The 12,637-nt window shown below is 54.6% G+C and overlaps 1 protein-coding gene across 1 annotated transcript; it reads right to left on the reverse strand.

Moving 5' to 3' along the window:
* Positions 1-450: 450 nt before the first annotated feature.
* MCM5 (minichromosome maintenance complex component 5) lies at positions 451-10,251 on the reverse strand (the record flags this gene model as incomplete). Its single annotated transcript, XM_084206100.1, has 16 exons — positions 451-711; positions 1,143-1,270; positions 1,835-1,977; positions 2,213-2,341; positions 2,556-2,668; positions 2,778-2,954; positions 3,515-3,580; positions 4,553-4,696; positions 5,450-5,561; positions 5,663-5,834; positions 6,412-6,578; positions 6,673-6,828; positions 8,036-8,208; positions 8,872-9,000; positions 9,102-9,228; positions 10,085-10,251. The coding sequence occupies 16 exons, from the start codon at positions 10,249-10,251 to the stop codon at positions 610-612; spliced, it is 2,205 nt and encodes a 734-aa protein (XP_084062226.1). The 3' UTR covers positions 451-609.
* Between the last annotated feature and the right edge of the window lie 2,386 nt (positions 10,252-12,637).

A 12,637-nucleotide genomic window follows, 5' to 3' on the forward strand; every position in this document is an offset into this window, starting at 1 on the left:
TTAGCAAAGAGCAGGGAACAAACAGCAAGGAATTTCCTTCACTGCCACTGGCTGAGGGAGAAGAAAGCAGCAGACTGCACACAGGAGTGGTGGTAAAGTGCCTCCTGCACTGCTGAGCCCAACTGGACAGCTTGTGCCAACAGGCTGTATGCCTTAAGAGACAAACCCTGAGTGAGAAATGAGTGTCTGCCTTCAGGGCTGCTGGTGCTGCCCATGAGGCTGGAGCCTGAGTGAGAGTAAGTGCTTAAGAGAGGGCAGGCAGGAGGGACAGCTTTCTATCCAGAATCCTGTACCCCCTTCAAAGGAGGAAGGGGATCCATCCCCTCTGCCCCTCAGGGGCAAAGATCCCAAGCTACCAATATCAGGTTTTATTTTAATACAAACTAAAAGCTTTTGGAGCTCAAAGACACATGGACATGACACAGCAACAGAGCACACAAGGGACGCCCTGACCACCACAAACTCTGGTTCAAGATGAAGGCCTGGGGCTTTTTGGCTCCCTAAGGAAAAGCTTCTTTCAGGAGCAGGCTTCAGCTCCCAGGGGCACTCTGCCTGCTCCTGGGCAGGTGTCAGCAGCAGCAGTTCTCTCCTGGAGCCTGGACAGGGAGGTCACTTGATGCGGTACAGGACCTTGCGCTGCATGCGGTGCTGGATCTCCCCCCGCCGCATCATCAGCTGCAGCACCTTGTAGATGGCGTGTTCTGGGTACTTCTGCAAAGGGGAGGAGAGCGGGGGAAGATGAGCCAGCACGGAATAGCCAACAGGAGCTCAGCAGGAGCCTGCAACCCCTGCTAAAGCCTGGCTAGGACTCTCTAAAAGCAGCAAGCCCAATAGCCCAAGACACTGATGCTTCCTTCCCCTTTCCCTAATTTAGATCTGACTGCAGCCAGTGTCACAATTCAAACAGTTCTGGTTTCAAGGGTGGGACCCCAAACCAGCCCCAGCCCTCAGAGCTTTTGCAGAAAATGACCTCAGTATGCTTAAACTCTGCAATCACATTGCACACCGTCTCCTACAAACAACTTCTAAAGTGTGACCAAAAGGCTCACCAGTCTGCTCTTGAGGAAGGGGTTTCATGCCCCCAGCAGCAGCCTGGGGTCCCTGGTTCCACAGCCCAGCCCTCCATGGGGTCCCTGACCCACCTGGCGCATGAAGTCCTGGACGATGCTGTGCTCGGACACCTGGGAGCCGATGGCGAAGCGGCGCTTGAGCTGCTTCTCAATGCGGGACAGCATCTCTTGGTCCTCCTGTGTTGTGAAGCCTTCTGCCCCTGCAGGAAGACACTGAGTGAGCTCTCTGTGCTGCCCAGCTGTCACTCTCCAGGACACAGTGCTCATCTCCCGTGTTTCCCACCACACCTGCACAGCTTACAGACTTTAGGGAACCCATGAACAACTCCACTGTAAAAGGCTGTGGAGCTCCAACCACAGAACTGAATGCAGACCCGACTGTTGGAGCTTTCTTGAAGCCCTTTGCTCCATGCTGCTGCCCAAGGAAACATTGTCTTCACAGCCATAGAAAAAGATCTTAGAGGATTAATAGGTTTGGGGAACCATGTCCAGCACCAGATTCTGCCCTAGGGACCACAAGGGGCCAGACCAGCCCTCTCCTGAGCAGCACAGGAGATCCTCAGTGTCATTTGCCTTTGCCCTCCCTGTGAGGCACAGCCCCACAGCCACGATGGCCCCTTGCTGCCCAAAGCTTTGCTCAGGAAGGAGGTCCAGCACCTGCCCCTAACAGCCAGGTCCTGAGAGAGGAGCTCGTCTCTCCCTGCTCTGAACAGCCAGGTCCAGCACGTCTCTCCTACCCCCAGCACAGAATATCTCCTCCTCACCTGACAGGTTGCCCGACATGGCCGCATCGAGCGTGGACACGTGGAAGAGCCGCAGGGCCTCCTCAACATCTGTCTCGGTGGCAAAGGGCTGAAGCCTCATCTTCGCCAAGGACTCGGCAATGCGCACAATGGCCTCCAGCTGCCTGCAGCCAGCAGAGACAGTCCCTGCTTTCTACTGCAGCTAAAAAGGGTGTTTTCTTCCCCCCAACTCCGCCACCCCCACCTATCCCACTCCATGCACCTCCTGCCTCCCCCCACATCACTTTCAGGCTCAGGGCCACACCCTCACACCCCAGCACTGCGACAGCCCCTCCCTGGATTAGCCCCCTAATGCAGCCCTAAGCCCAGAGGTGCTGTGGCAGGAGGGGTGCTGCTCACCGGACAGTGATGGGGATGCTGGAGCGGCGGTCGCTCTCCTGCTCGTGCTGGCGGGTGCCGCTGCGCATCAGGATGTAGCGGTTCTTCAGCTTCTCCGCCGCCCCTGCCGACAGCCGAGGGCCACACTTCCTGCAAGGGGGCAGGAGCTGGAGGCAGCGCCCAAGGGGAGGGTCCCTTGGGCACCCCTCCCTTCCTGGGGTGCTGCAGCACCGCTGCGAGCTCCTCTTGCACCCTTTTTCCAAGGCACCCAGAGTGCCGGGTGGTTTGCCTCTCGCCACGGCCTCCCACTGCGGGGCTCCCACTGCGCAGCCCTGGCGCTGCCAAAGACACGCCCGCCACTCACGTCCGGCAGAAGGAGATGAGCTTCTTCAGCTTGTTCAGCTCGATCTCGCCCTCCACGGCCTGGGTCTGCGTCAAGGCACTCACGTGTAAGGCCATCACGTGCTTGGCCAGGGTCTGGGAAAGCAAAAGGCAGTGAGAGAGTAGGAATGGCTCTGCCTCCTCCTCCTCCTCCCAAAGAAAGGGGCACCGCGAGTCCCAGCTGCACCCACGCGGCTCCACGCACCATGTCTCGCTCCTCATTGTGCTCATCCTTCACGATGAAGATCATGTCAAATCGGGACAGGATGGTGGGCATAAAATCAATGTTCTCCTCGCCCTTGGTATCATCCCAGCGCCCAAAGACGGAGTTGGCAGCTGCCAGAACCGAGCAGCGGGAGTTGAGTGTGGTTGTGATTCCTGCCTGTGGGTGAAGGCAAAAAACCAGGATGGTGTCAAGACCCCCTCCATGTCACAGCAGGTCATTATTCAGTGAAAGGTTGAAAGCCATTTTCAAGGACTCACTGTCAATCACTTGCATTTAAATAAAGCCCCATAAGTAGCACCCAGTTGCTCTGTAATAGTGGGACAGGACCCACATGTCCTTCTGGAGGGGACTGGCTTCAGCTGAAACTTGAGCACTGAGTAATTTCATTTAAAACCTCTTGTCGAGGGCAGATACAAGAGGAGAGACCTCACACCAGGTCTGTGATCAGAGACAAACGCTGGGCAGACAGGGCTGAGTCCTGGGCAGCTCTGGCACAAAGCATGGGTTTGCAGGTGCAGCCTGACAGCCACCAGCAAGGAGGAGCCATGGCTGGAGGCTGCCCAAAGCCTCCAGGCAGGGCTGACTGGTCTCAGACCAATGACACCAGCAACCCTCAATACCACTGTGTGGGCTCTAAAACACGCAGTTCTGACAAAAGATGGTTGCTGGGCTCTCAGATTCCCACCTCAGGGCAGCATGCCCAATCCACAGCTCACCTTGGCAATGGAGATGGTCTGCTGCTCCATCGCCTCATGGATGGCCACGCGGTCATCCTCCCGCATCTTCGCATCCCCAGTGAGAGAAACCAGACAAGGAGAAAAAGTCACCATCAGTCACCTCTGCCACACACTGAAGTGACCCCCAACATAAAGGTCTGTGAGGACCTCTGCCCAGGAAGGCAGGATGTAACTGAATTTCCTTGCAACCCCATCCCCGACCTGCCCTGGAAGGAAGTGAGGGAGTCTCAGAGGAGTTGCCCTTGTTCCTGCAGCTCTGGGCTCTGCTGGGACAGGCTGGCATCCCAAAGGCTCTCCTTCTGTTCCAGATTGCAAGGCAAGATGTATTCTATTACCATCTATATGGCAGTGGTCTGGTGTCAAGTGGGCAATTCTCCTTATCTCTCTCTCCCTGAGTGATCACAATCACTCCTCCCTAGGGCAGGGGACACCTGCTGATAACAGGCTATTGAATGTCACTGTACGGCTGATAAGAACTACAGCATCCCACTGTGAGATGCTCCGCCCAGAGGGAGGAGCCAAGCATTGCTGCCCAGATATAATCTGGAGGTTCTGACACACCAGCACGGCTTCCCTTTGGATTCCCCAGAGGAACAGCAGCTGCCTCTACTTCCACGGATCTGTGGAGGAAGAATACACCCTTTTCTACAGGACCTCCTGCTCCAACAGAACCCCACCTGACACTCCAGGAGGGCTGCAGCCACTTTTCCAACTGGACTGCTACCAACACCCTGACCCACAGGGTGTCAGGTTGAGTTCTGACTCTATCAGTGTTGTTCTAGTGTATTGCATTGTTTTATAATTTTATTTTTTTTCCTTCCCTATTAAAGAACTGTTGTTTCCTGCTCCCATATCTTTTGCCTGAGAGCCCCTTAATTTAAAATTCATCGCAATTTGGAGGGGTGAGGAAGGTTTGCATTCCCTATTTCAGGAGAGGCTCCTGCCTTCTTTAGCAGGCAACTGTCTTTTGCAAACCAAGACACCTTCCCACTCCCACACAGGCAGCCCCACAGGTACCTTGTCGAACTCATCGATGCACACCACTCCTCCGTCTGCCAGCACCATGGCTCCTCCCTCCATGAAGAAATTCCTGGAGACAGGGTCACGGATCACCGAGGCTGTCAAGCCAGCAGCACTGCTGCCTTTTCCTGAGGTGTACACCTAGTGGCACGTAGAGCAAGGAAAAGGACAGTACATCAGCTGCAGGAGCACCCAGGAGCCCACTGCTCCAGCTGAGAGACAAAACATCCCTGGCACCACAAAATCCAGAGCTCCTGGGGGAAGAATCTCCAGGGAAAGCCCTCAGCACATGTAAAAAGCAGATGTGCTGGGTAAAGAGAAGGGCTATTGCCTCATCCCAAGCCTCAGACTAAGCAGCTGTGACACACCGGAGGGCATGCAGACACAAACACAGATATTAAGCACAGAAGAGGGAGTGATTCATTGTTTGGTGGGCTGCTGCATTAGCTTTGTTTGCCCCTGGAGGGAACAATACGGTCAGAGGCTGAGTTTAATAGAGACTACAAAAACACACAGCTGAAAACATAATTCTGTGCCTGGGCTCAAGCTGGAGGTCCGTGCCTGAGATGCAGTCAACTTAATTTGTCCTGACCAGTCAAACCCTCTGCTGATCAAGTCTCAACAATAAACAGCAGCACCAGGCATGTCTTTGGACATTTGCAAACAGCCTGGCTCACAGCATAATAAAAGGCATGACCTTCTTCACCTTCCCTCCCTCACTCCCCATCCCTTCTAGGCTAGTACTGGAAATGGCAGTTCATGCCTCTGCCAGCAAGTCTGCCTGTGGGTGCACAGGCAGGTGTCTGCCATGACCACAGTCTTGTACCTGGGGCTAGACAAGGAGCAGAAGAGAGAAAAGGGGTGCACTACAAGTGGGCACCTCAAGCCACGTACCCCAATGGGCGAACACTTCTCAACAAACTTCAGCAGTTGTGATTTGGCCGTGCCAGGGTCCCCCAGCATCAGCAAGTTGATGTCCCCTCTGCGGGTCAGGCCGTCCGGGAGCCTGGAGTGATGGGGTTGGGAAGAAGAGAGGGAGGAGAGGTGGTGAGCATTTTTTTGCTAACAAAACACTGACTTTGGAAACAAAGGCTGACTCTTCCCCACCTCTTGCGGGAGCCTCCGAACAAGAGGCAGGCGATGGCCTTCTTGATGTCCGTGCTGCCGTAGATGGAGGGCGCGATGCTCTTGGCAATGGTCTCGTAGATGTTGGGCATGGCAGCAAGGCGACGAAGTTCCTCCTCCTCTTGAGGGGTCACCGAGCCACTGAAGCTATGCCCTGTACAGGGATGAGGGGAATGATGCAACAATGAACAAATAGAGGTTCTAAAGGAAATTGTATCACCCTCCCCACACACACTACAACCAAAATCCCCTCTTGAAAATCATGCCAAGGGCCACCAGGTGGGAAGGGTGCGGAGGGCAAGCATCTGCTAACCCAGCAAGGCAGGCCATGTCCTTAGAGGCTGATAAGAAAAAGCAAGGATCTTGGGCAAAGCAGCTCTGCAGGAACCAGAGGGAGAATTACAGTCAGGACCACGTTTTAAATACAGTCTTAACCATGGACTTCAGCTGGGATCCTCAAGGATGGCTTAGCCCTGGAGGACCCAAGCTGAGACCTCCTCATTTAATATGACTGAGAAAAAGCCTTATAGGACATGACTACAGAAAGCCCAGGACAAGTCAGACCCTGGAACGGCTTGAACCTTCTGTTACATGAACAGCAGAGAAGGACGAAGGCTGTGATTTCAAACAGTTCTTGCTGAGGGATCACCTTGTTCAGGAACAGGGTGGGGAATGTCTCCCAACACCAGGCTACCAACACAGAGCAAATGCACACCAAAAGCAGCCCTCACCTGAGCCCTCCGTGTCCACCTGGATGCCCACCACGCGGATGTAAGCGCTCCGGATGCCCACCCCCACATTGTAATGGCTTTTGTTCTTGCTCTGTGCAGATTTCTTGATGGAGTAGATCCCCATGATAGTGACTCTGTTCCCTGGGACAACTTTGTCACACAGGTACCTAAGAGGAGACGGGGGACAGGAGAGGATGGTGGTGAGAAACGATGGCACCAGCACCAGCCAGCTGGGGCAGGGTGGGAAGGCTGTGCCAGTACCTGTCACAGTAGAGCTGCAAGTGCCGGGGCATCTCCCCGTGGGGCACGGCATCTGGAGACTCCTGCAGTTTCAGAACCTGGAAATCCACGCACTTGCACTTATCTGGCATGATAAAATAAGGGTCCAGAGGGCACCTTGGGCGGCCAGCTTGTTCTCTGTGCAGAGAGATCAGTCAGGGGAAGCTGTTAGCACTGAGGAACCACACCCCTTGGAGCGCACCTGTGGAGGGGACAGCAGCGACAGCAAGGGGCACCTTCCAAGCAGTGCCACATCAGCAGCTAAGGGCAGACACATGGGGCCAGACCAAAGGCCAGCAAGCTCTCTGTCCTGTCTTCTACAAGTGCCAAATGTGTACATGAGAACAGGCCAGAGGCAGGGTGACACTTGTCTGAGCGCTCTCTCTGCCTCCTGCCCCTCCCCTGCTAGCTCTAAGCAGGGGAGCTAATTCATTAATTACACAGAGGGTAGCAGCACAGACTCAGTGACACGGCAGGGTGTTTTTCTTTATAACCTCATGCACGAAGCAAATGTTAAGTGGTTTCTGGTGAGAAAGCAATTAGCAATGTGACAAGGCTGACATCCGCCTCCCAGTCTCTCAACCCATATCTGCCTAGCTAGATTACAAGTTCTCTGAGACAAAGAGCAGCTCCACGGCCTGCTGCTGTCTCAGAGTGGCACAACTGATGCCTGACTCCATGCAGGGCTTTCAGGTAGGGCAGCACCAGAGAGCAGATGCACTCATGCAGTCAGGGATCAGGAGCAAGGTGCTGTACAGACCACACACATTGGGAAAGATCCCTAGCCTCAAGCTGCATTAGAGTTCAGGTGCAGAAAATAAATACTGGCAGGTATGAGCCCAAAGACACAACCCACCAGGACTGGTTGCCTCAAGAGCTGCAGCATACTGGAAGTCTAATGCTCACAGTTCTCAGAGACACCAGGAGCTGTAAAGCAGGATAAAAAGGCTAGCAGAAAAGCATCCCTAAGTAAGGTAACACAAAACAGCCCGCTCAGGAGTGGGAACGTGGAAGCAAGGAGTTTGTTTGGAAAAGAGGAGAGCAATTTAACACAGCATTATGGGACAGCTGGAGGCAGGAATGATCCTTAAGGTACAACAGGCGAAACTCCCTATGAATAAAAAGAACTCCCTGGACACGGTCACTCAACTCTGCATGCAGCACTGACCGTGCAGGGTGACTACCAGCATGACCACAGAGGGAGAGCTAGAACTTGCCAGCCAGAACTGAACACTGGCACAGGGAGCAGATCCTGCAAAGCGTGGCACGCAGCAGGAGCAGGAAGAGGGAATGCAGTCTTTTCTTGCCCTCCAGCCTGCGGGTGCATGCCCCTGTCAGTCCTTACGTGTTGCACTTCCTGGGCAGAGCGTAGCCCTCCAGGCCCGGGCGCACCGCGATGTTGCTGATGGTGTTGCGGCAGCTGCGGCACTGGATGGTGATTCTGGTGGCCTTGGCTCTCACGGGGGTTGCTGCAATCACAATCCCAGGGATCTTCACAAGGTGGGACATCTGGTCCGACTGAAAAGGGAAAGGCGAAGGGAAGGTGAGGAAACAGTCAATGGAAGATGGATGGGAAAGTACAATGCATGAGAGCAAAAGACAGAACACCGTGCAGAGCACCACTAGCAGCAATAACGCCCCTGCAGCAGGAGCCAGCTATAACAGCCCTCTGCAGTCAGATTTGAGCTGCAGAGTAACACTGCTTGTAAATTAGAGAGAGACCAGTTGTGGTGTTACATTTTAGTTAAACGGTATTCCCTGTCTCCCCCCTCGAAAATGTATGTTTATTCCAAGCCTGTGATCCTCCCCTGAAGTATCATGTACCTGCAATCCCATTGGCCCAAGGCTTATTCCGTGCCTGTTAAGCTGTGGGGGGAGACTAGAGATTCTCTCTTGGCCCTTTTCTCCCTAGGCTCTCCCTCTCTCCCCCTTCCCCCCTACTCCCTCAGAATCCATGCTGCTCCCGGGGCTGGGACCCCCAATGAACCCTCATCTCATCAGCACCCTCAGAAGCCGTGTGGAGCCTCCTTGCCTGCCGGCTGCTACCAGCGAACATACAGCTTAGGGGGCCACCCGGGGACTCCCTGGGAACCCTCAAAGGAACAGCAACAACCTTGTCCTGAGCCATGTGACCAGATCCCAAAAGCTCCCCTGCAATCACACCCACACGCTTCACCTCACCTTCAGGCTGCGGATGTTGGCTGCGTTGGCGTCCGACCTCAGCATCACTTGGATGTCTTGGAGAGTCTCCTCCCCTGAGGGACGAGGACGAGTGACCTCATCTGCAACTTCTTTTGCTGCTTCTTCCAACTAGACAGGGAACAATGGGCTAGCTATCAGTGGGTCTGTTAGAGCGGAACATCAGAGCTGCTCTCACGACAATATTCCAGGTCGCCAACCTCCATCCTTACCAGCTGCAGGTGCTCTGTTGGCTGCTTGTACAAATAGTCTGCGAGATCTTCATCAAAGCTGGCCAAGTCTTCCATCTCCACCTCCACCCAGTACTGCCCCAGGTTGTAATGCCGCTTGAGCTCATCCCTGGAAGGCAGGAAACAGCAAAGGCTTGAAGGGCAGAAAGCACCAGTCACCCACCGTGGCCTTAGAACAAGCAGGGACCAGAAAAGGCAGGCTCTGCAGGGAGTCCTTGGTTTGGAAAGCAAGCAGGGGAAATCAGGTGAGTTCCAGGAGAAGCACAGGGGAACCTTTCACCCAAGCCCACTCTGAAAGGTGACATAAGACCAGGGACACCAGTGCTGCAGTGGCAATGTAAAGTATTTACTGGAGACACATGACCAGATAAACAAGGAGAAAACTTCTGTGTAGGATAGTAACTACTATACATAAGATGTGGTTTAAAACAAAGGAAGTAATAACAGAATAGACAACATTTTCCTGGCAAAAAAATGCTGGGATAAATGAAATTCAGAGGTGAAATTATGATGTATCTCCATGTTTTCTCACATGTGTTGAGCTGTGTCTCCAAACTGCATAAGCAAAAGGAGGCCAAAGGAATTCAGAGAGTGGGAAGGCATACATGCAGAGTGGTGCACTGATTTAATGGACACAGACAACTCCCCAAACCAGAGAGCACAACAACTTCAAAGACAGACCTTGAATCTCAGAGCTAAGTGCAAGCCTGGCAGTGTGGATCCCTCTATCGCTATCTTTTCCACTGTCTGGCTGCCTAAAAATTTGTAAGAACACCAGACCTCTGCTTTTCTATCAGGTTGAATACAAACACCTCTTAATACTGAGCTTTTTATGGCCTACGAAAAGAGACAAAGTGGCTATTGTGTTTGTGGGGTGTGCACTGCAGGAGGGAGGTTAAGAGCAGACTGGATGAGCAGGTGGGGATGGGCAAGGCTCAGAAGGAGAAAAGGGGCCACAGCAGCACCTGTATTTGAAAGTGAAGCCCGTCTTGTCCGTGCCCACCCGGTACTGCCGCAGGAACTCCTTGAACCGCTTCTGCAGCTGCGACTTCCGAACCTGTCCCTCGTCCACGGACGCGTCTCCCCCAAAACTGTCGCTGTAGTAAATACCGGGGTCGTCGAAGCCGGACATCGCGGCCGCTGCTGCGCTGCGGGGCGAGAGCGCTGGCTCAGCCCCATCCGCCTCCTTCCGTCGCCCCGCACCCAGTGCCCCGCGGGATCGCTCCTCGCCGAGCGCCCCGCACCGCACCCCACGCACGGGCCGCGCTCTTTCCCCGCAACGCCCAGGGACAACAACACCCCGACCACGATCCCGATCCGGATCCTGAGCCCGATGCGGATCCCGACCCCGATCCGGAGCCTGATCCCGATCCCGATCCCGATCCCGATCCCGACCCCGACCCCGACCCCCTGCCGCTCCGCACCTCGCTCCGCACCGGAACCCGCTCCCAACTTTTTCGCGGCAAAAGCGGCGCTCGGCGGAAACCAAACCGGGGCAAGGAGCGCGCGCTGCCGCTGCCGCCGCGCGCTACGATTGGCCCGCCCGCCGCGCGCCGCCGCCGATTGGGCCGCAGCCGCCGCTCCGCCCCGCCCCTAGAGGGAGCGCGCGGCGCCGCTGCCGCCGCTGATTGGCCGGAGCGCTCCGCCCCCTGCCCGCCCCCAGCGGTGTGGCGCGAAATCTGGGAGCGAAGGGCGGGGGGAGGCGAAATGGCGGGCGGGCCGCACCATTGCGGCGGGGCGCAGAGGGGGAGCGGGCGATACCATTGCGGGCCCGGCGGTGGGGGAACACAGTGAATTAATTAATGCTGCAGGCTCCTGGGACAGCTGGGGCCCGTCAGTGCTTCAGGGCCTCAGGACACGGGTCCTCCGGGATGCCTTCCTCAGGCTATTTGTGACCTTAGGGGAAGGCCGGCAGGCCGCTGGGCGCGCAGTTTGGCCCTTCCGAGGCGAGGGAAGCGCGCCCAAGAGCAGAGCGAGCTGTGAGGGGCCGTGCTTGGCGGGGCAGGGCTGAGCTGCTGCCCGCCGGACGTGAGGAGGGTGGCGTGGCTGTACAGAAACCCGATGTACTCATAAAGATCACAGGCGAGTACAAACAAAGCCTTGGTCTCCGTTTCTGCGGACTTGAGGCTCAGTCTGGAATCTTCTGTGTGTGACAGCAATGGCTGTGAGATCCCAAAGCAGCCTCTCTCTCCTGGCATGAGCAGGGAGGGTATGATAGCAGTCAGAACCTGTTTCTCCCAACTTTGAGGCTGCAGTCAGGCTCTCTGAGGAGTGGAGAGGGGCTGAGTGTGGTACAGTGTGTATCATGGGCATTTGTTTGTCTCTTTGGGATCTTAGCTTCCTGAGCATGTTGGAGTGAACAAAATGGTTTAGTTGGGGTGGTTTAGAGTGGCTCAATAGGTAGAACTTAATTCAAATTTGAATGAACAAGTTCTTGTATTTAAATAGCTATCAAGCCTCATATTCTTGCTCTTCAAACACCTATCTTTTTCAAGAATTAACTATTTTTTCTGGCAGGTGGATCCAAAGAAAGAACTATTAAAGGGGGCTGAGGAAGGGATGCAGAGTAGAAAAGAGCCTGAGAATGATACCAGTCCTGTTTTCCCACTGCTCATTCTCAGCAGGACTGGCCTTCTGATTCTTTTTCTTTGAGCAGGTTCAGTGCTGATCATTAGAACAGATCAGCAGGAACATGTTTCTTTGGGATTAAGGTCACAGCCAGAGCAGGCAGATCATGGAGAAAGGTTGATCACAGAGGCTTTCTGAAATAAAGAGAGGACTCTGAGGTGATAACACAGCAGTTTTGTCAGTACCTGCAGTGCCATACCCAAGCTGCAGCCTCTCCTATGTTGGGAGAGCTCCTGGAGCAGGCAGGGCCTGTGGCTGGAATCAAGCCCAGCCCTCCAGATGTGTCTCAGCAAAAGGCAAGGAGAGCAAGCTGTGTGCATGGGCTGCTCCTGCAGTGCTGTGTGTTTGGAGTGCCTTTAGCAAGGCCACATGTGTGCCAAGTCCTGGGAGTTGGGGGCTGTGGTTGTGTGGTTGTGTGCTTGATGCCTCCCATTCAGCCACCTTGACCAAAACCTGGGGTGCCTTTAACTTTTGCGAGGTGAAAACACACGTGGCAATTCTGATTCAAGAGCTGAAGCCCTTGGTCACGCAGCCCTTTGCTGCAAGCTGGGAGAGCTTCCTGCTTTCAACCAGCTGAGGTTGCTCGTGATAGAATAGCAACCAGCTCTTATGCACCACTTCCACCCCTTAAAAATACTTTGCACGCTCACTGAATTCCATGCTGTTTCTAGAAAGAGAGAGCAGTGTGCAGGAGCTGAAGAAACCTGGCCCAGCTTAGAACAGGTTATTGTTAGCACTGAGTGGGAGCAGAGCCTGGCTCTGATGATAGCTCCCACTTCTGTCTATTGTTGTGTCTGTGCAGGCAGCAGCTGCAAAAGACATAAAACCAGGAGGAAGAAAGACACCTCCTTTTTCCCCGGGTAAGGCTTAATAATAGGAAATACCAGGCC

Source organism: Fringilla coelebs, assembly GCF_963513975.1.
Source record: "Fringilla coelebs genome assembly, chromosome: 5".
NCBI classification, from domain to species: domain Eukaryota; kingdom Metazoa; phylum Chordata; class Aves; order Passeriformes; family Fringillidae; genus Fringilla; species Fringilla coelebs.